Source organism: Phyllostomus discolor, chromosome X (assembly GCF_004126475.2).
Source record: "Phyllostomus discolor isolate MPI-MPIP mPhyDis1 chromosome X, mPhyDis1.pri.v3, whole genome shotgun sequence".
NCBI lineage: Eukaryota > Metazoa > Chordata > Mammalia > Chiroptera > Phyllostomidae > Phyllostomus > Phyllostomus discolor.
In genome coordinates this window covers 17,870,142-17,894,330 of record NC_050198.1, presented here as the reverse complement: position 1 = coordinate 17,894,330, position 24,189 = coordinate 17,870,142, and the positions used below count along the sequence as shown (strand labels likewise).

The 24,189-nt window shown below is 41.4% G+C and overlaps 1 protein-coding gene across 1 annotated transcript in view; it reads left to right on the top strand.

Annotated features, from left to right (window-relative positions):
- The window catches only part of DMD (dystrophin), a 1,951,120-nt gene that overhangs the window by 546,023 nt on the left and 1,380,908 nt on the right, over positions 1-24,189 (top strand). Inside the window, exons 10-11 of the mRNA XM_036016633.1 lie at positions 8,682-8,870; positions 9,637-9,818. Coding sequence (XP_035872526.1) covers positions 8,682-8,870; positions 9,637-9,818 — 371 coding nt within the window. The remainder of the gene's footprint in view (positions 1-8,681; positions 8,871-9,636; positions 9,819-24,189) is intronic.

The window sequence follows — 24,189 nt, the reverse complement described above, 5'->3', positions numbered from 1 at the left end:
GAAAGAGAGAGAGAGAGAGAAACATCAATGTGTAGTTGCTGGGGGCCGTGGCCTGCAACCCAGGCATGTGCCCTGACTGGGAATCGAACCAGCGACACTTTGGTTCGCAGCCCACACTCAATCCACTGAGCTACTCCAGCCAGGGCTCTTTTTTTAAAAGTTAAAAAAAAATTAAAGATAATATTTAATTTTTAGAGAAAGGAAGGGAGGGAGAATGGGAGCAAAACATCAATGTGTGGTTGCTTTTCACATGCCCCCCACTGGGGACCTGGCCTAAAACCCAGGCATGTGCCCTGACTGGGAATCAAACTGGTGACCCTTTGGTTGGCAGGTCAGTGCTTAATCCACTGAGCCACACCATCCAGGGCCATATCTGTTGTTCTTTGGTCTGGACAATGAAGCTGCACACATTGTATCCCTCTTGCTAATACTTGGCCACATGCCGTACCTAACTGCAAGGGAAGCTGAGAACTGTAGTTTATATTCTAGATAGCCAAATAGTAACCTAAACTGTGTACTCCTGTGGAAGAAGTAGAGGGGGACAGATTTATGAGGACCAGTGGTCTTTGCAGTGGCCAGCGTTTTGATAGCAAGATGAACACTTTGGGTTCCAGACCTTTTTGTTTAGGGGAGTTTTGGATGAGCTTTTACATTTAAAAATGTAAATACACTCATATACATAACACACATATGCGTACAGATGATGTAGTTTTTTTTTGTCTTCTTAAATAGCATGCTAAGCACAATATAGCATTTCTGTGAAACATTCTGTAATAGAAAAGGAGATTAACTTTGCTGATATTAAAAATTGAAGGCAAGTGATGGGAATTATAGAAGGTATAGAGGTCAACCGGGCCATTTGGAACGTGCCTTCCTTTACAAAATATCAATGTTTGCTTTACGTTTTGCTCAGTGTCCCCTGTCATAAAATGCAAGTCCCTACCACAACCTGGGCTGTGTCACCTCGCTGCCTTTCTGTTGTCCCCTTGTTAAGTGTGATACCAGTGTCTGTCTTGAAAGCATCATTTCAAAACTTACACTTGAGTTCTGGCTCACCGACATAGTAGGGCCCAGGTATTTTCTTAGTAGTTTCAAAGCCATTGAATCTTGAGTGGTGGAATCTTGAAGAGAAGAAAAATACACTTTTTTTAAAAAAGACGAAGTTGATCAACTGAACTGTGAGCAAAGTGGGAATAGCTGTGATCATCTTATTACCCTTTCTGTTTAGCTTTGTTTAAATGGACCCATCTTATACACTTGGATATACTGAAGGATAAAAAGATGATAGAATATAGCAAAGATTCACCTGGCATGCGTTGACTTAGACTCTGTAAACAAGAAATACGACACATCTAAAGGAACTGAGTAATAAAATCCTCAAATGTCCTTGAAACATTTATACGTTCAAGAACCATAAAACTCTCTTTATCCAGGTTAAACCTTGTGTCACATTTTAAGGTTGGATTTCGGGAAGTTGCCAAAATAGATCAGTTACAACAGAAATATAAAACTACTCAGTGATAGATGCTGCCTCTGGAAACATCCCAGGTATTTTGCTAAGAGCTTTGCGGCTTGCTGGATTGCTGGTTTCACTACCTATATATGTAGCCATTTGATGACTTATCTCAGCTTGAATTGCCAAATCATGCTTCTAAAAATACACGCAGCTTGTTCAACTGTGTTTCCTCATAAAAGCCATATGCCATTTCAATGAACATTGGTCCCCAAATACTGACATTGCAGAGCATTTTTTTGGAAACTAGAATGTGCTTAGCATTTTATATACATCATCTCTTAAAATCTTTTCAACAATCCTGTGGCGAGATATTTTTTTTTTCTTTGTTGTACAGATGGTGAAACTGAGATGCAGACAGGTGAAATAACTTACTCAAGATCAGACAAATAGTCACCTGGGTTTTAAGACATATTTATGTATAAGGTAGTGTTGAGGCTATTACATGATATTTCATCATGGCAATTTATTTGTTTGTTTGCTTAAAGAGAGGGTGAGAAACATCAATGTGTGGCTGCCTCTCACACGCCCCCCAACTGGGGAGCTGGCCTACAACCCAGGCATGTACCCTGAGTGGGAATCGAACCTGTGACCCTTTGGTTTGCATGCGGGCATTCCATCCACTGAGCCACACCAGTCAGGGCAACAATTTCTATTACTGGGAATGAGTTTCCAGGCATTTTTTTGTCCTGGACATTGCAGGGCTAACACATACACTCATTTGTCCTCTCTTGCTTTACTTTTCCCTCTCTAGTCTTCCTTCCACCTTTATGCATTAGCAACATCTTCAGGAACATAGATGACAATACCTAGTAATTCTTCATGCAAAATTAAGCCTCTGAAGTATGTGGATCTGTTGAGTAAATGTTAGTGCTTTTAAGTTTGAAAACAACCAGGATTGTTTTATCAATCCATTGTCGTGCCTGTCACGTGAATCATTTGGCCAATATACTGCAGAGAAAAGGAAACTACCGCGATAAAGACAGAAACTAAAGTAAGATCAAAAGGTAGGGGAAAATAGTTCCAATGGATAATACTGGTGGCATCTCCAAGTTCCTAGCAAATTTCCTTTGATGCTAGTTCATAAATACCAGAGCTAGCCACAAGCTTGGGTGAAATATGAAATACTATGGCATGAAGACACATTTTGTGGAGCTGTCATCAAAAGGGCAAGCTTCTCTGTTTATCTTTGTTTGTTTCCAAATTCTCTGTTAAAGATGGGTTTTTTAACAAACACCATATGCTATCACCTTTAACTGGAACCTAATGAACAAAAGAAAGAAGCAAACAAAATGTAACAAGAGACATTGAAATTAAGAACAATCTAATAACGGCCAGAGGGGAGGCGGGGAGGAAACAATGGGGGGAAGGGATTTCAGGAACTACCATAAAGGACACATGGACAAAACCAAGGGCAAGGGCAGGAGCAGGGAGGGAGGTCGGTTTGGCTGGGGTGGGGGGAGTGGTGGGGAGAAAATGCAGACAACTATGCTTGAACAACAATAAAGTAATTTAAAAAATTTAAAAATATAAAAAAGTTGAAAATGCGCAAATGTGCAATTCACAAAAATTTCTTCTTCCATAGGTTTACCTGCACTGCAATTCCAGAACCATTTCCTATTTAGTTAAATAAACTACAAAATGTTTTTTCATCTTGACCTAGAGCATATGTACATATATGTAGATACCTGGGTATGCATATATATACATATCTGACACAAAAATTCATGAAAACACCAATCATTAAGCTACAGGACACAGTCTGATATTTTTGCTCTATTTATTTATTAATTTTAACATGAACATTGTTGATTTATTTTTTACAATGTTTTCCTGGTTAATGGTTACGTTCAGCAGAATATGGAAATCTGGCTCTCTTCAACATAAACTTGTGGATATTCCAGAGACATAATGGGGTATAGTGACAAGAACGCGGGCTTGTGCTCATTAGGTGTGGATTTGGATCCTGACTTGCGGACTTCCTTTTTTAAAGACTGCATTGTAATTGACATGCAATATATTAGTTTCAGGCGTGTAACATAATGATTCTGTATTTGTGCACACTGCTAAATGATCACCACACTAAGTCTAGTTAATATCCTTTACTATATATAGTCACATAGTCTATTTAATTTTAAATAGAGTATTCTGGGTCATGACCTACTAAAATGATTTCATGTATCATTGATGGATCACGACTGACAATTTGAAAAACAATGGTTATAGACAAAGAGAGAAGTACTCAGAGCACATATGACAATTTTGACCATGATCATATGCATCTGTAGTTAAATTTATGGCTGTAAATAATGATTAATGGAGTTATGTATGTAATTTTACCGAGCTTATTCATGTTTAGATTTAATTTTAATAAGGCTGTCTTTGAGAAGTTTTGACTTTATGAACATCATCAGACAAAACATTTAGATTCACAATTTATGACTACTAGACATCATGTCCTCGAATATAAAGATGTGCCTTCTCACATTTTCTCCCAAAACTCAAGCCTCTGTAAATATCCATAAATCATAAAGTGTTTACTTTTTTAATCTGGATGGTATGATGTTGAAATATAGCGTTGTGCTACTTGAGTAATGGCGTTGTTTACAACTTAGCATTTGGAGAAGATTATCTGAACTCCACAATGTTAATGATTTTTAAGAACTTTTAAATAGGAGCTAGACTGAGCTCAAAGTTTCAAAGAAGGTTGAATTTAGTTGACGTTTGCTCTTAGAAGTTGTTTTGGTCATTTTTTTTTCTACAACAACTGTCTGACTTGAAATTTGGGCAGCGACTTCAGAAGGTAACCCAGGGGCAGGTTGTGCTTCAAAATGGTTCTTACGTATATGAGATGCTAATAATAATAATTACAGCTTTACATACTCTATTGGGTTCTTCTTACACATGGTCAGGATTTCTGCCGAGTACTTTATGTATTCTCCTTTCATTGTTTCCACATTTTTGGTAGGGGAGCATCATTGTTCCCGTTTTATGTCTGAGGAAAGCAAGGCTTATGGTAGTGTCACGGAACAACAAGGCAGGGTGGAGGGCAATATCGTATTACCGAAAGGAACCCCCCAGGTTCGTTATGTCCACCGCTTTATAGGAAAGATATCTCTCAATGCCAGAGATTCGTGAAAGGGAAAGGAAATGTTTATTTAATGCTATACAGACTTAAAGTAGTGACCTGATGTCTTCACCAAAATCCCAAAGTCTCTTGAAACACCCACAAACACACACAGTCCTTCCTTCCTCCTTTGCCCAGTCTGGGGTATCGTATCTCAGGAAAGGAAATAGAAGTCTGTGGCTCAGGCAGCCCCCGGTTCTTCCCAGTAATCCGTCTCGGCTGGTAGGCCCCCCTCGGTTCCCGGCACCATCAGCTGTGTTGCTGAGATCTCTGCTAAAGCTGGGTGGTGGTTTCCCCTTCTAAAGCTGCAGGGGTCCCCACCCTAGCAAAGCCACATGGTCCTCTCTGCATAATGGCCATGGGAGTCTCCACTCTGCCAAAACCACGTGGTTCTCCCTCCAATGACTGCTGCATCTGGGTTTAAATTCCCATGCCAATCTTCCTCTGCAGTCCCATTTCCAACTCCTCCCACAGTCGGCTACACTTGCCAGCACTCTCATATCCTTCCAGCTTTACTGGGCTGCCATCGTGAGTCTGGGGAGGCGTGGCCCCATGTCATGGAGCCAGTCTTCTCCAAGCTCCCATGCAGGCGCTGTAATTTGGGGGACCTGTCCCCCAGTTACATCTTCATGGGGAAGTTACTTCCATTCCCCTGGCTCAGAGCATGGCCACAGCTATTTAACATATCTATGCAAGCAGTTAAAGGTTATAGATATGTTAAATGACCACACCAGAGGTTAGCTGTAAAGCTGTTGCTATGCAAAACAGCTCTCAATGGCCCTGCTCCATTTGTCCCTTCCCCCAACCCACACCTGTGGGGGTAGGGGATGAAGACATCCTAATATTTCCTGGACACCTTGAGTTCTGAGCCTCATTCCAAATCCCTATTTGGGGTGCCCCCCTCTTGGCTGTACCCTGTTACAATAGGGCTCAGGTCTGTTGGGATTCAAACACCAACTGTTTGCCTGCATGGCCCTTGGGTTGAACAGCCCTGTTCTCTCTACTGAGCATAATAAAACCCCCGTCACCTCTCACTTGCAACCAAGAGAAGGCAAAATATTCAGGATTGGATTTTACTTGTTTTCCACCTACTCACAGAGCTGGCTACAGAATTTGTGTGGCCCAGTGAAAATGAAACACAGAACCCCTTGTTCAAGAAGCAGGAAGGAAAGTACCGTTCAAGTCACGAAAGTATAAAGCTGTTTTCTTTATTCTGTGGTCTCTCTCTTGACTTTCCATGGTGTGTTTATTTGCTCTTTCATATCATACTGAATAAAGAAAATTAAAAATTTGAAATATTAGCATGAGTTTTACTGCTCGTTATGTTGTGCAATTGCAGTTATAAATGCAAATATAAGCGCACTTAACTCATGCAGAATCATTGTTACCAGCCAATTTGTATTTTGTAGCTTGTATCACGTATTTCATTCTTAACATGGAAACGATATGCAACTCACCCAGCTGCCGTTTCATTTCTTGATAGGTGCATGTTCTGCCAATGTTGTTTACCTTCCGCTTACTGCTGAGTGCGGAAGGGCCGAAAGGAAAAGGAAGTGTGGCTTGCCCTGTCTTTCCCTTTTCTTTCCATGTCATCAGTTTCAGCGTAAGTGGTTGGCCCACACAGGAGAGAAATATGAGTGGGCAAGGATATGATAGTGTTCCCTGGTGGTTTGCGTTTCCTTAGCGTCGCCTCCTTTCTGGCTTGGAAGCAGGGTCTCTTTCAAATAGAAAGCATGACTTCCCGGGCTTTCCGTGTCCTCACTCACTCAGTCATGGACATGCCACGCTTACCTTGTACTTGCTGGAGTTGCACTCAGCTCCTACCTATTGTGGGTCCACCGGAATTCCACGCCCCTGGGACATAGCAATATATATGCATACAGATGAGGCAGACATATACATTGTAGCTATCTTCTCTTCTCATGTGCATACTTCATCACCCCATTGGACTTTGCTTATAAAACCCAAATTCAATGACAAAATCATTCAGAAGTTTAAGGTGACCATGTCAAAAAAAAAAACAGATAAAATAAGCACGGGGTTCTTTGGAGATGTGGGCACTGTGCAGCTGCTCACATTGCACAGCCGTGAAGTGGGTCCTACCTATTCACGTTTCCCAGGCTGCCTTGCTGTGACCTTTCTCCTCTGAGCGCTGACTTTGATATTTTTTTTTATTAATAGTCATTAGCAATGGGCAGAAGGGATATATACCTTGGAACTTGTTCTAACCCCTAAGGCCTTCAGAAATCGCCTTGACTGTGGAGGGCTTTTGCAAGTAACCCTCTTGGGGCACCTATGCGCCGTTTGAGATGCTAGACTTGGGTGAGTTTGACTTGATCAGCATGACATATCTTTGGCATTTCTCTAGAAGCGGAGAGCACATCGTTTGCTGAAAATATCCCACCAAAGACTGCCACTATGTTTTGCCACCTTAAAGGACTTAATAGTTGGATATACTTACAGTGCTAAAGTTTCAACACTGGAGCATTTATCGGAAGAGCAGCTCAGTGGGATAAGGCTCAGCATTGAGGGACTGGAAATTCGAGGCAGACATGCCAGGGAAGTATTATCATCAAAAAGAAAAAAAAAAAAGGGATAGATTTTCTCTAGGCAAGATTGTGAAATCCCCCAGGTAGCGTCTGAGTGTTCTACACTGTCTTTTGGTACCTTTGCAAAACCGTGCTTTTAGGGCCCAGGGCTGGCTTGCTATATTTGGAGAAAACAGAGGATTCTTCTCTATTTTTCCAGTATATTTGCTTTGTTTCTACTATATGTCAACAGTTTGCCTGTGTTCCTTACCTCAGCAGGAAACCCTGTTGAGTGTGGTCCTTCTCAGGATTTTTGAAGCCGAGCAACCGAGCATGAGTGCCGTTGACCCAAGCAAACAGAAATCAGACCCGTGTTCTTACCTGTTCAGATGTTTGCCACTGATGGTCGCCCTAAGGCTAACGCAGCAGAAGCATAGGTTATCTCAAGAGATGTCTCCTGTCATTTGTTGGTACTAGCCCCATCACTTCTGAAACTCTACAAACACGCAGGCCGATTTAGAGGTCAGCGTTCCATCCTGGAAGCTACCCTCTCCTGTCTAGGCGATTGTCTTGAAGTCCCCACTGCTTGGCTGGCAGTGGGGAGAGGGTGTGGGCACGCATAGCCCTCCAAAGCAATGTTTTCTCATGGGAATTCTCCAATCTCCTTGCCGCTTCTCATACCCTTCTGAGCTAGGTAGTGGATTGAGGATTATGGAGCCAGTGTGGGGGTCACCTTTTAGTAATTTTTACCTTGGTGGCCTGGATCTTCTCCTAAGAATCATGGCCACTTTTTATCCTTCGTTCTCAGCTCTAGGGTCCCAGCAGAAAGTCCAAGACAACCGTTGAGATTCTCACTTAACTTCCTGCAAATTGAATTAGGAGGCACATACTTTACATTTTACTGCTCTTAAGATAATATCTTGCTATTTACACCATAGCCTTCTGGAAATAAAGGCTTAATTCCTAAAAGTTATTATACTGTTAGAAATTTCAGATGTGTAAATATTTCTTTTCCAATTTTATCCCCCTTATTTTCATACTGATAATTCTTCTGCTCTGTAGATTTTCAGAAATATTTTATTACCTCATGGCTTTGGGCAAGAGATGTTTCATTTAATGCCATTGCAAAGTGTATAAATATAATACCAATAATGTGTATGTAAAGCATTTAAAATATGAAGTGAAAAAAAGGTACCTATGGATGAAAATTCATAGCATTTCAAGTATAACATGAAGAAACGATGTATCCATCCACTCTTTATAGTAATCCAGAAGAAGTTTAATGAAATATTAACTTGAAGTGGGTTTCCGGTAGCATTTGAAAATTTGCAATATATTTGTGGGGCTGTTAAAATGCAGGCGTGCGATTTTATGAGCCTGCGGTCCACGTCTCTGGTGATGCACGTGGACATTTTTCGCATTTTGAATATTTCATTCATTTTATCATTTAATGTACTGGAACAGTCTGCAAAAACACTAATTGTATAATGCCCAATTTATTTTTATTGTTCAGCGTTTGGGAGCTCCCGAAGACAAGTCATTTGGCAGCTCGGTGACGGGGACTGAGGTAAACCTGGACAGCTACCAAACAGCCCTAGAGGAAGTGCTCTCGTGGCTTCTCTCCGCCGAGGACACTTTGCAAGCACAGGGGGAGATTTCCAGTGATGTAGAGGAAGTGAAAGAACAGTTTCATACTCATGAGGTAAAGCAAAACATCGATTTATGAGACAAAACGCGTGCCTCGTCATCATGGCGAGTCCCTTTATCCCAGTCCCTGCCTAGCATCCTGGTATTTTTTTTGTGATTTAGTTTGGGGTTTAGTTTTTTCTTTCACTGCTATTTCGTATTGGCTTCAGGCGTGCAGCTTACTGGTTAGACAATCACGCACTTCCCTTGGCAATTTAGTGTTTCTTTGGGGATGGAAACAAACAAGTGTGTTGGGCTTGGCATGCCTACAGCCAGCTTTTGAAGTTCCGACTCGGCGAGCACCACTTGCAGGTGCTGAGAGGTGGTTGCACAGCGACTTCCACAGCAATGTGACAGCCCAGCTCCCTTCCCTTGGGTCCAGGCAATGCTGAGCTGTAACTTACACTCCAAACTACCTGTGTGGTATCACTACACTTGTCGGACACTTGTCCCAAGATTGTATACTTCCCAGCCCTCCTCTGCTACCCTGTTGTGTTTCTTGAGCCTTCAGCTCCCTCGTAGGTATCCTGTAGGACATCTTCCTTCATAAGCCACCTGCACACAAACCTAATGTCAGGGTCTGCTTCTGCAGAAGGTGACCTAAGCGAATCATTCTCTATAATCACATTGAAAACACTGTCGGGTTTCTGTGAATGAAACATTAAAGTTCTTTTACGGGGAATATACTTTAAACGGGCTACACATTTAGGAAAAAAAATAAGCAAAACCTTAATGATGTACAGGAAGTGTTAATCACTGCTGTCAACTTCTCTCCTCCTCAGGGGTACATGATGGACTTGACGTCCCACCAGGGACGGGTTGGTAATGTCCTGCAATTGGGAAGTCAGCTCATTGGAACAGGGAAGTTATCAGAAGAAGAAGAAACGGAAGTGCAAGAGCAAATGAATCTCCTCAATTCAAGATGGGAATGCCTCAGGGTAGCTAGCATGGAGAAGCAAAGCAAGTAAGTGGTTTTGATTTCTAAAAGCGGCCCACTTTGGCACGCTACAGTTATTCCGATACAGTTTCCTGTCGATATCAGGAGGAGCTCCCCTGCGGGGCACATTTTCATGGGCTTATCACTAGGCATTTTGGTTTTCACTTTCGTAATTGCAGTGGAGATGTTGGATAGAAGGGGCCAGTTTCCACAGCATTATGTTCTAGCAGTTGCCAAATGGTTCTCCTAGTTAATATTTTCCACGTTTTCTCCCCAAATTACAAAGTGACGATCGGAGGCAGGGAAGTATACGTAGGAAACCACATTCAGGCATAGCCCAGTTATGTCAGGCTTGGCTCCAGACCACTGGATACAGTCAGTATTGCAATGGAGCCAGTGGTAATCTCTTTGTGAGGGTCTTGCCTCCAATTTGTAGAAAAACGCTGCATCTGTGAAGCGTAATAAGATGAGGCGCCATAAACCCAGGGCTGCCTGTACGTAGAACCGCCTACTACATACAGGTGACAGGGAACTTCTCTTCAGAAGGAAAAACCCTCAAAAAACACTAAATAGTTTCTCACATGCTTACGGAAATCCTCTTGAAAAAATGAAAGTTTCTCATCTGTGTTTGGAAATCCTTAATGCAAGTACTGCATGGTTCCGAAGTCTGTCAAGAAAATCTACTGACTTAATCCGAAAAGAATTCGGGAGACATTTCTGAAAAATGGCACTTTTCTTATGAAGGTAACAAGTAAGATCTCATCATTTGCGATGCGTGGCTCTGATTTATATTGTTGGGAGTGTGTATTCATGTAGAGCCTATGGAGACAAGATAGATTTATTTTTAAACGAAAAGAAATGAAGTGCCAACTGTGGATTTGAATGCATTAAGCTAAAGAAATTGTCCAAGTGCCTTAAGTTTACGTGGCTGTTACTTATGAAGATTAAAAGCTTTCAAACAGGACCAAAGAAACTCATTAGATATGCTGGGAGGCCCACGATTCCAGTGCTAAATTATAGTGTGACAGTAGGGAGGGAATACACATGGCGGAGCTCATCTCTTCTGAAAGAATAAGGAAGGTGCGTGTGAGATAGAGTTGCCACACATACTCGTATTCCGAGCCAGGAGATACTAGTCTATGCCTATTGACATTGCCCCCTGCTGTGACCATTTGGAGGATTGCAACTAACCCTTGAGGTGAGGGTCATAATAACCGTATTATAACTATTGAGTTTGGACCATGCCCCCCCCCCATACACAAGGGTCAACTCATTTACTCCGCCCACTGCTAATCAAAAATCATAAGATTTAGAGCCACCTGCTTGTGGTCACAGGCCAGAGTTCTTCAAGGTTGCAACTTTGGATGGCTCCGATCTGTGCAACTTAAATAGAGCCACCTCTAACCAAGTTTGAAAGTGTTTCAAATCCAGCCTCCACCTTTGCTGCTTTTCCCACATTCTATCCTCCCATCTTCTTCTGGAGGCTGAGCCCCCCCGCATTGGTCCCCACTCCTCTTTTCCAATAGGACTAACAGTGTGACATTAATTAGTGAGACTCGTCAATTAATTAATTGCAGCTGGAGACTGAGTTGCAAGGCAGGTGAATCATGACCATATGTACACACACACACGGGTGAGTGTGGGTAATTTTTCCACTCACATCCTATTGGAGGGTGGGGACTTAAAATGATAATACCACTACTTAGCTAGGATTGACATACAGAACATAGTTTGTCCTTTAGGTAGATATGGGAACTTTGGTTTGCGTTGAAGCTTTTAGAATAATTACCAAGAGGGCAAGCGCGACCTTTCCACTAACAGAGCTTTTTGGTAAAGTATAGAGTTTAAAAAAATGAAACATGAATATGGAACCACCTGCAACACATAGTCTTTTCTGGACAACTTGTTGAAATACACACCCACCAAGTATTATTTAAGCAAAGCACATTGAGAAACCTCTTGCGAGTTTACAAATAATAGTAAATATCCCATACTACTTTTACTAACTTTGCGTGTATTCATGCATACAATCTATTAAACTCTCAATGAGATAAGCCATTATGAAAGCTGAGCTGGACCTGATTTGTGGTAGATTTTTTTTTTTGAGGAAATAAAAAGCTGATTATGACCATAGGACATTGTCAGTATTTAGAAATGAACGATTCTGGGTTTTATTTAATGCTTTAATAAATCGTTACCTGTTCAGTTTTTATTACCATGGCCATGTTGATTAGCTTCTTGGGAGTGTCACCTGCTGTCTCCAAACACGTGATTACTGCAGAATGGGAAAGCCGGGTAAATTGCCATAAACGGAAATGGATTAGTCCACGCCCCTCCTTTCTCTCCCAAAGGCAGGCTGTGAGTAGACCCAGCCAGAAGCCATCATCCTTGCCTCAACATAGACCTAGTGATGAGAAGAATGCCAGTTAACGTTCGTCTAGTCACATGAGATACGACCGAAGCCATGCCAGAACTCTTCACTTGCTATCTTGTAACAAAAGTAAAAGTAATTGGTTAGTACAGATAGGCTCATAACTAACATCTATGAATAGTTATACTTAATGATGATAAGTATTATCTGCCAACCTATTTATCAACAACCACATTATATTTGATGTCTATTCCTTGTGATATATATCTATGCGTATATTCCTATGTAGAATACTATATATAACATTATATATACGCATGCACACAAATATTAACACATATTAATGGAATGCCTTGAGATATCAGACACATTTCCAGGCCCCAGGGACACAGTAAGGATAACGAGAGGCTGAAGTTCCAGATCTCCTGAATCTCTAGAGGGGCTGACACTCAATAAGAAAGAGAACATGAGGGAAATACCAGGTAGGACTAAGTTCTCTGAAGAGCTTAAATGCTAATAGAGAAGGGACTATTTGCAGGGCTACCTTATTTAGCTTTTGTGATTCACGAATGTAGTTTCTGGGCTGATGCCATTTACTGTCAAATTTCCCTGATAAGAAGGAACCACCACTTGCAAATCAGGAAGAACATTTTCAGGCGGAGGGAACAGCCAGGCACGAAGACCCTAAAATAGGGACCGCTTGGCTGGTTAGCGGAACCAAAAGGCCAGCATAACCAGAGAGCTGCAGCAGGGAAGGTTAGGTAGCTGAGGTATGCAATGGGGTTGAAATACAGGGAGGGGGTCTCATCACGGATGCCATTGTCAATCAGGACAAAAGACAAGGGTTTTGAGTTCTAGCGGGAGTGCAAGGAAAGGCAGTCCGACAGTTTTAGGCAGGGGACGGCCAGGTAAAGGAAATCCCAGTAATGCCACTGGAAACAGAGAGGACATGCAATGACCCAGGTAAGAGATGCTGGCGTCTTATGCCAGGGTAGCTGTGCTAATATGTGAGTATATTCTGCTATCTTAGCTCAGTATTTACTCAGTTTTTCAGGCCATAAGATGCACCGCACCATAAGACGCACCCAGGTTTTAGAGGAGGAAAATAGGAAAGAAAATTTTGAAGCAAAAAGTGTGGTAAAATATTTAATAACATAAATAACATAGGCCACCCCTCCCCAAAAGCGAGCCAGGTAAGCTATATTCGGACTATAAGATGCACCCCTATTGCCCCCCAAATTGGGGGGGAGTGCGTCTTATAGTCCGAAAATATGGTAGTTTATAAACCATTCCTGCTATATTTATTTTAGTTCCCTTTTTGGCCTTTCTGACAGTCAGGATGCTTTTTGCTTTGGACATAGGCATCCTTGCATCAAACATACATGCAGACGCTCCCTTTATATGGGTTGCATCTAGGAAATATGATTGACCGAAGAAACCAGCAGCACTTACCACACAACACAAGAAATTTGGAAAACGTAGAGGTAACAAAATGCCCTCATTTTCACCTCGTGCTAAGTACGTTCTAATTTACCTAAGGATAAGGTCTCACTTTCTTGCACACCTATTTGCCTCCACAGTCCTCAGTTTCTGATTAGGAAACAGCGACACCTCCGTGAGTCCCGAAAACCTCCAAAGGACATTGGCTGAGATAGGGTATGAAAGAGTAGTTTGCTAAAGCAGCAGGGTTTTACAAAATGTAAAGAATGGTCATCATTATAAATAAGATGATTAGCCATGGGGTGTTGCGGATCCCAACTCGTGGGGTCCACGGCGTTGTAGCTGAGACAAAAGAAATTCACAGGGACTACCGAATCCTGTGGAGAAAAAGCGGGGGCAGCTTCACTCTCAAGAGGAGCCAAAAGCCTCGGCCCTTGCTTCATGAGCTTTCATAGCCTTTCTGGGCACATTACATGAAGGTCCTCATTAACTATGCACAAGGTCGCTTTAGGTGGTTACCTTTTACAGAAAACAAAGGAGAGGTTGCTGCTAATCACATCACAGAAGAGGGATATTTGCAAATGAAAAGGCAAAAGTGGTCCAACCGGTTACACTCATCCTTGGAAGGTTTAGCATGGATTTTAGGAAGTTACTTTGCAGTAAATGTCCTCAATTCAGGGTGAGGGAGTTTTTTAGCAAGGGCAAGACTCAAAGCAGCCTAGGCACATTGCAGCCTGATTCCCCACGGGAGAACCTATCTGTGGGCGTGGGTCCTGTGCATCTCCGAGTGGGAGCTGGGCCCATGTCATGCAGAATGGTCTCCTATAATGGGGTATTTTAATTATACTACGTAGCTTTGCCTTTTTTATAGTTTTCACTCTTTTTTTTCTCCAGTCTGTTCTAACCGCCCCACTCATTTTTGTCTTTGCAAAAGATAATGCTTGTGGATATTTTCTGTGGGGGTAAAGGAGCTAGAGGAGGGTGACAAAATTATATTCGCCGTTTCAGTTTTTCAAATGAAACACTTAAAACACACTTGCAAAGGTGTGTAAGTAACAGAATAAATGTATGGGTGCTTCTCCTTCCCTTCTTCCTCATTTTTATTCTGTTCTCCATTGATGCTTTCATTATTAATTCCTTTCCTCTCCAATTCTGGTATCTTCATGGACGTGGATTGGTGATGGAGTGAAAGCTAATAGAATAAAGAAATTGGAAGATATCTCTAGCCACTGTGTACTGCGGGACAAACATGACTATTGGTCAATTACAAATCTTCAGCCATGTTTATGAAGTTGAAATGAAAGAACAAAATGCCCCTAATTGCACCATTAAAATACAATGATAAAAACAAGACATCGTCTGTTGACATGTTGGAGTTCAAAGCCTTAAGATGAGTAGGCAAAATGATATTTGTTTTATTTCTTTTTCTGCTGCAAAATTGCCTTGGGATGGTGGGAAGTGAGGGAAAGAGAAGCAAAAGACAAAACTTCTGACCGTGGAAGTAGAAGATGACAATTGGCCTAGGGACAACAGAAGATATTCTTCTCTATGAATAAGCTAATTAATTTGATTGGAAAACGCAACCTGCAGAGAGCAAAAGAGATTTACTGACATTTCTATGAAGACTTAGAAAGATACACACAGCGAGTTCCATCAACTTCTCTGATAACTGTGGCCAGGACACAGGCGGGGGAAACCAAGACCTTGCACGTGACAGCAAGGGAAGAAATGAAAGCAAGTCAGTGCGGAAGCCAACCGAAGTTACGTTCTGGTTTCCATCAGCAGGAGGAGAGATATTAATAGTATCTGGGCGGAAATACAAGCCGTCACGTGGGAAGTAATTGTGAAGCACCATCAACACTTTGGAGAGGAAAAATTAACAAATCTGGCTCATCATTTTTTTTCAATGTCTGTTCCAATTTTGAAATGAGATAACCTATGTGAGAACGAGTAGAACAAAGGAGGTGTTGGACAAGCGGATGGGTTGTTTTGGCCCAAGTGAAGTGGCTAATGTATTGCATGTGTAAAAACATGAATGAATGAACAAATGAATTAATTTCTTTAGGACATTCCAGTGTGTCAGGTGAATTTGTTGCCATGGACGTTTTAACTCTACATAATCTCAAACTATTACAGTTAGATTAAAATCATTCTTTGTTTTTCCAATAATGTTAAAAAGAGAATTCCTTGTAGATCAAAGTAGTTCAAGGACCAGCCACAGTGACATCACCTGGGAACTTGTTCTAAATGCAGAATCTCAGCCCTTGCCCCGATCTACACAATCACAAACTGCCATTTAACGAGATCACAGGTGATTACTAAGCACATTACAGTTTGAGAGGCACTGATCTAGTTGAAACAATTCTGTTAAAAATTATAAATCCGTACTCCTTTGTAGGGCACTGTTTTCAGTATCTTCCGTTGCTATTTTTCTCCCAAGAGGTGGGCCAAACATTTAAACTGGTTTCTTAGAAACCCCGAAAATGGTGGTGGTGATGTCTCAACCAACCCTCAACTGTTGATGTCATCTCCCATGGGTGGTTAATAGAATAACAAAATTCTCATTTGAATATGTAATAGAGACAATACAGGAGTCTTGACAATTGTTGACCTAATAACCAGTGGTTATTAATACAGTTATTTGATCAGGTTCAAATGGATATGGCTGGCCATGACTATTTTTTTTTCTGTACATGTGCAGTTAATATGTGGATAATCCCTGTTTCAATAACATAAAATTTGTGACTCCTATGGCTTGAATTATAAACAGAAAAAGCCAAAAGTCTGGGATTCGTAGAAATGAGAGTAGAAGGTAGCGTTTTTTTGGAACCATGCCTTTTCACAAGATAAAAAATGGTAATTTGAAAATTAAGTTTAATAGTTCACCCATCCATCTAATAGTTCATAGCTCCTGTATTCCCAGCACTATTTTAGAGACCAGGGAAATATCCGTGAAGCGACCAACCAACTCCTTCTCTTATTGAACTTGCTATCTTGGTCAGCGGGGAAGACAGACGATTAAAAAATATGCATATCATATCAGATGACATAAAATGATAAATAGGGGAAAAGTCAGGGAAGATTTAGAAAGTGACATGTGTAAGTTATTGTGTGTATGTGGCCGGTCAGCAAAGGCCTCTGTGACGAGTGATATGTAGGGAGAGCCCTGAATGGAGGGAAGAAGACAGTCACGCAGCTAGCTGTACCAAATGAAAGCGAATAGGAAGATCCTGAGGCAGGGAAATTTTTTAAAAAATGCTACTTCCCTGTTTGAGAAACAGTAACTGATCTAACAAAGGGGAAACGGATGGCATTCTGATTTATGACCAAAAAAAAAATGATTCAAATGAAATTACTAGGCTGGCTCAACCTGAGCACACTGAATAGAATCGGACATTTTTATCATCTTAAGTCTGGTATTTCTGATTGGGAAAGTGGTTGCATTTTTGTACTGTGTCTCCCAACGTTTGATGGATAATTAAGTGATGCCACTTATTCATTCAAGGGGTATTTAGCATGTGACTAGCATGTGCCCGCCACTGTGCCAGATGCTGTATAGCGACATAGTTATTGAAGTTGGGAGGGGGCGTTTACCGCCCGATAAATGAATACTATCTCAGAGTGTCCACAGCCCCCATTCTCACTAAAGATAATTTAAACCCTCTTCCAGTTACTGTAGTTAATAGTCGTCCTTGGTTTGTGACGACCTCTGTGAGTTTCTTCGTCTGCTTCGTAAGCGTTTAATCAGGGAGATTGAATTGAGGGTTACCATAACGTATTTGCCTCAAGAGTCTTTTGCATCCAGCCATGCAGCTTCTTTATTATGTTACTGTTACTATTTTGAATTGATGCTCTCCAAATTCAAATGAATTTGTTTGCATTTTGAACTTTAATCTTGTTCTGGATAGTTGAAGAATATCAATAATTAAATTGTTGTGGAGCTACACGGCTGCAGGGAAAAAATAAATCAGGGTTTTGAAAACCATGGCATATATTGGCTTCACAGAATATCTTTTTAAAGACAACAGTATTTCTCACGTTCCATTCAGTGGAGAAATAAATATTAATACGCAGTTAATTTTGAGGGAGGTTTGAAAACGGCCTTTCACGTCTAAGCAGTTGAAAGGGGAACTCTGCAGGTGAGTTCTTTCTAAAGTCCTCATTCTGAGGCTGCAGGCCGAAAACAGTGGCTTCCAAGACCAGGCTGCTGGGTGGAATATAATGGTCACTCTCAGAATCAGTGGGGACTCTGAGAAATGTAGATGACCTGTTGTCTTTGGTTTCTCCCGTGCCCCAAGGTGTCAGTGCACCTATTGGTGGCAGTGGTGACGCTGTAGAGAGAAGGATGAACACATTTGTTTCAGGGGGAAAAACTCTTTATATGATTCTGTTAGATAGGCCTTTGCCTCACTTCCTTCTCCCATGGAAATTACTCTACTAGTGTGTAAGATTTACAGACAGAAACCCAGTGTCAGGATTCACAGCTGGGTCTTTGGAGGAGTGATGAAGGCTGGGAGGAAAGAGGATGTACTGATTGGAGTGAGAGGGAGGGGTGGGGTGGGGTAGGGCGGGGCACGTGGCAAGAGGGATCACCACCCACACAGGTGCTGGAAGGAAACTTTCAGAAATAAAATGAAACAAGCCAGGCAGTGAACGACAAATACCATATGATCTCACCTTTAACAGGAACCTAATCAACAAAACAAAGAAACAAGCAAAATATAACCAAAGATGCTGAAATAGAGGACAGACTGACAGTGACCACAGGGGAGAGAAGAGGGAATTTCAGGGGACAATGGGAAGGGTTTACAGGAACAAGTATAAAGGACACATGGACCAAAACTAGGGGGAGGGTGGTAATGGGAGGGAAGGGGGGAGTGTTGGGTGGGTGGGATAGATTGGGAGTAAAAGGGAGAAAACTACTTGAACAAAGATTAAAATATTAAAAAAAAGAAAATAACCTTTTCTCTTGTAGAGGAATGCTAATGCTAGCTGAAAGCTAAGGCCTTAGTTTCTTCCATTTCTCAAAATGAAGATAAAGGTGGAGAAATGTTATTGTTACAATAACATAGACAAGGAAAAAGTAATAAAGTGGATGAGAAAACGCAAAAAAAAAAAAAAAGAAAAGAAATTGAGCATGGGCAACTGGCCATGGTGGTGGAAGTAGAGACAGTAAAGGTGGCAGGGTGGAGGCCACAGTGATGGTGAGAATCTTACCCATTTGGTGTCATTGTTTTTATTGGGTGCTCAGTTTTAACCATTATATTTCACAGGGCAATCGCTGAGCTCTGAGAAATGTTATAAACCTTGAGAGTTAAATAGCACTGATGTTCTTCCTATGACCTATTAGTATTCATTACTGCCACACAACAAGACACCTTTACGTATGTCTGTACACATTATTAAAACTTTTATTTCAACAATTCGATATTGCTTTTCTACTTTAAAGCAGGGTTTGCTTTTTGGAGGGCCTAAGTTATATCATGCTCTCTGACTCATACATTTAATGAAACACTATAAATATTTAAAACATCTGGTCATTCATTGCACCTTGCCACTATGTGTCTGTGGGAGACTGAGTCTCACTGTGTTTCGTTCATTATTAAAACCAAGTATCGTGGTTTCCGTCATCCATGTGAATCTCATCCTAAGGAAGACTGTTTCAGCAGTGACTGCCCATTTTATTTAGGTGAGAAGAAAAAGTAAAAGTATCGATTAATGATAATTTCTATAAAATCCCATGAAGCAAGCTTCTTTTTACTTTCATTTTCTTCCATTCTGGTAATTAATGCCATGAATGAAATGACAAACAGGTATAAAAGAAGCCCTTTCTACCAAAAAAAAAAAAAAAGATATTAGCACAGGCCGTGTAGCAGCACGATGTGAAGGAGGCTCCTGAGCCAGTTTCCCCGATCACCCCTCTGCAGCCTCCTTTGCGTGCCCTTGACCCAGGCGAACCTGTACTTCCCCATCTGTACATTGGGCTAGTATCAGTCTTTACATCGTCAGGAGTAATTATAGTAATACCTCTATCGATGGATGCGTGATGAATATAATTATTTATTCATAAATTAGATTATATTTAAAAATCCTGGAGAGCATTATACTAAGTGAAATAAGCCAGTCAGAGAAAGACAGGTACCATATGATTTCACTTACATGTGGAATGTAATGAACAAAATCCACTAACAAACAACATGGAAACAGAGTCATAAATATAAAAAACAGACTCACAGCTGTCAGAGGGGATGGGGTTGGGGGTCTGGGTGAAAAGGGTGAAGGGATTAAGCAAAAAAACCTCATAGGCAGACAACAGTATGGCGATTACCAGAGGGAAGGGGGTGGAGGAGATGGAGGAGGGTAAAGGGAGGGATAAATGGTGATGGAAGGAGACTTGACTTGGGGTGGCGACCACACAATACAACATCCAGATGATGTATTAATAATTGTCGCCCTGGCTGGCGTAGCTCAGTGAATTGAGCGTGGGCTGCGAACCAAAGTGTGGCAGGTTCGATTCCCAGTCAGGGTACATGCCTGGGTTGCAGGCCATGACCCCCAGCCACCACACACTGATGTTTCTCTCTCTCTCTCTCTTTTTCCCTCCCGTCCCTCTCTGAAAATAAATAAATAAATAATTCTTTTAAAAAAAACAATCGTACCCCCAAACCTATATGATTTTATTAACCAATGTCACCCCAGTGAATTCAATAAAAAATAAAAGTCACAAATTTCACAAGCTCAGAATTGCTATTTAATAGATAGCTAACACCTTCTATAGTATAATTAGTGTGCGAATAACTGGGTAAAGACATTCAGTGTCGTGAACCTGCCTCGATGTTGTACCGCTGGTTCACATTCATCCTGACATGGCCATGCCGCCTGGGTGCAGCTACGCACACATTGGCCGGCCTGTGAGCATCAAAGGGCTGAAGTAAACATTTTGCCTCGGTCTTGAAAACCAGCAAAATTATCTTCAACTCTGAGCATTTAGTGGAATCACCTGGCTGGACATAATTCACCTTTCTCTGGCAATTTTAATAAAACCCAGACTTAAACGTTACTTTTATTAATCACTTTCTCAGTAGAGTAAATGAAACAAAAGCATATACAAGGGAGTTAGAACAACTATGTATTTGAGCATATGTGTGCCTTCTGAAAGAATCCAGTTGCCTGGACAGAATTTCTGAGGTAAAATTGACTCTATAATCTATTCATTAAAACCATTTTGTTAAGATTTTTAAGCCAACAGGTTGAATAAGGAAACACATTAATTTTAGGTGTGATTTCAGTCACTCAGTTCCCCGCACAGTTGAAAATATGTGCATCACTTCATTTTAGATATTTCGAATAGATCATTTTGTTAACAAGTTTTTATTTTTTTTAAAATTCATTATTTCATGGAGTGTAACTCTCAGAAGTGTTTCTCTGACTTAGGGTTAATGTGAAAGAACATACAATTTTTCCTGGCTGGCGTAGCTCAGTGGATTGAGCGCGGGCTGGGAACCAAAGTGTCCCAGGTTCGATTCCCAGCCAGGGTACATTCCTGGGTTGCAGGCCATAACCCCCAGCAACCGCACATTAATGTCTCTTTCTCTCTCTCTCTTTCTCTCTCTCTCTCTTTCTCTCTCTCTCTCTCTCCCCCCCTCTTCCCTCCCTAAAAAATAAAAAATAAAAAATAAATAAATAAATAAATAAAGAACATACAATTTTGCTGTGGAGTCAGCTTTATTAGAGAATGATTACAGATGCCTGACCTCAGCCTCGTCCCTGCCCTAAGTTGGAGAGCCCGAGTTTTATTCTTTCATCTCACAATGAAAGCAGATGCAGGACTCTTCAGGCCATGGAGCCATAGTCGTTTATTCCCCGCAGAATACTGTTACCCCGGCATTTCTCACTTGGGCCAAGATGCTTGGGAAGGGTTCAATGACAAGTGAGGCTAGAGAGCACGTAAGGACAAGGCTATGACCCGGTTTTCCTAGGTGACAGTTTTACCATCATACAGGACTTCACAACAGGGGAAAACCAGAGGCTTTCTGACAATTGTGTCATCGGTTCAATCAGGCCTTCTGTGCCAACCAAATGGCCCGTGTCCCAGTCAGCGCAGAGCAAATATCTGTCACCTCTCTCCTAACTGGATGTTGTACCATAGTGGAACGCCACTGCGTTTGGGCTTTCATTTCTGTGGATTGTTCCTGTGAAGGAGACCGGCGTCACCTACACTCTTAAGCTCCTCACCTCCCCTTCCTTCCCACGGAACATATTGCTGGCGCTTCGTAAATGTTTCCGAAGTGCCCTGCATTTTTATGAACACACGGATGGTTTGAGCTTTGGGTTTGCGTCTTTATATTGATTGGGACCAGCTGGTCACGTAAGTGACAAAATTCTGAGAGACAGGCTGAATGTTCACGAAATAATTCATTCTGCGAAAGAGAAAAATGGTATAAATGTTTTAAGACAGTTGTTTCTTATGGGATTTCCAGATCACTTAGCATCTAAACTTTGAGAATTATTCTTTAAATCACACTCTATATTTCTATATATCTCTGAGTCTGCCTGAAAGTCCAGTTTGGTCTTTCTCATCAGAAAAAATTAGATAAAAATATTTTATAATTGTGAATCTAGTCATCTGTTTAATGGCATCCTGTGAACCATAGAAATGTATTTTTAAAGAGTTAACTTTTAAAATTTTCTTTTTCTTTTTAAAAATATGTCCAATAGCTTCGAGTATAATCTTCAAATAAGGACTTTATTCTCTTCTCTGCCCCCACCCGCCTTTTAGAAAAGTGGTAATTTCAAGATTCTGCTTCAAAATTATAGAGGTTTTTTTTTAAATTGAGTCACAAAGTAGAAAATTCAAAAGCTATACCAAGATTCAAGTCCTTTCTTTTCTTTTTTTTATCCCCTTTTACCTAAATTAAAACAATTGTTTTCCTTAAAATTTTCAATTTTATTTTTCAAGGACAGTTCACATCCAGTAGTATTTCATATCAGTTTCAGGTGTGCAGCATAGTGGTCAGATGTTTTTATAACTTACAAAGTGTTCCCCTCAATATTTGCAGTACCCACCTGGCACCATACACAGTTATTACAATATCATTGACTGTATTCCCTATGCTGTAATCTACATCCCCGTGACTATTCCGTAACTACCCGTCTGCACTTCTCAACCCCTTCACCTTTTTCACCCGCTCCCCCAAACCCACTCCCATGGCAGCTGTCAGTCTGTTCTCATGGTGCTTCTTCCTCTGTCCATGCGTGGTCACGGGCCACTACTCACGTCCTCACTTCCTTGTCACTGCTCGCCCTGGGAACTCCAGCCTGTAATTCATCTGCTCATGTATTAATGCTGCCTCTTCAGAGGCCTCGGCGACAGCGGCAGGAACAGCACGATTCAGCACCTGTTTGTTTATTTCATGTGACCCCGGCACAGAAAGCAGTAAGGACTGACCAGGCGTCACTGAATAATCACATATCCCAAGGAACAACAACGGAAAAGGAAAATATTTTTGAATATTACATTAAAAACAGTTGTTTCTATAGTCCAAGGGAAAACCGTACATAGCTGAGCTCTTCACAGACGTGATCTGCTTGGACATCATCTTTTCTTGCAACTTGTCTGATCTCCAGGTTCATTTCTTCTCAGGAGTTTCAGTCTTAAGCAAATCCTGTGTTCTTTTTTGGGATTTGTCTCACTTTAAATAAATTGTGCACTAGGCCACAATAACGAGAAAGAGCCGATTCCCTAATTGTATAATATTCATTGTATTTGGGGGATCACCGAGGGAGAGCAGCTTTAGTAGTCCTATAGCCACGCCAGTCAAGAAGAATACTAGAATAATGGCGAATGTTGGGGCGTGCTGAGTATAAAGCCTTTTATAATTTCCTACCAGCATCAGATTAATGTACAGGGTCCTGCACACAGAACGCCCCTTTTTATTCCAAAATCTTCTATTACAAAATCATCAGCATGTCCTTCTGTAACATAACACTATCACACTCAAGCACACCCTAGGACATTTGAGGTGACATGTTCAAATGAAAACTATGCATTATGACACCCATAGTATTCCCCTACCAGCCACACTCAAGCAGGCCTTACTTCTGCTGGGCCCTGTATGTTTCCTCAGCCTTCCAATCCTGAGCAGTGGCTAACTAATGGATCAAACACAGACATCCACACGGTAAGAAGACTAGCAGTGACTTTCAAATACACAACATTCTCACCTAGATTCTTGTTATTCAAAGTGTCATTCATGGCCTAGCAACGTTGGCTTCACCTGGACACTTGCCAGAAATGAAAGATCTCAGGAGAGAACACTCATGCATTGTTGGTGGGAATGCAAACTGGTAGAGCCACTATGGATAACAGCATGGAGGTTTTTTAAAAAAAATTACAAATGGGACTGCCTTTTGGCCACTTGTGAGTATATGAGCTCTGTCTGGAAAAAGTCCAGCCATTGTTAATATAACGAGAACAGTTTGAGCAACATCAATGTAGCCTGGCAGCCAAGGAGAGTGGCCTGGAGTGCGCATATGTGAATGATGACAACTTCACTGTACTAGTCAGTGGGGGTGGTAGACACCCTT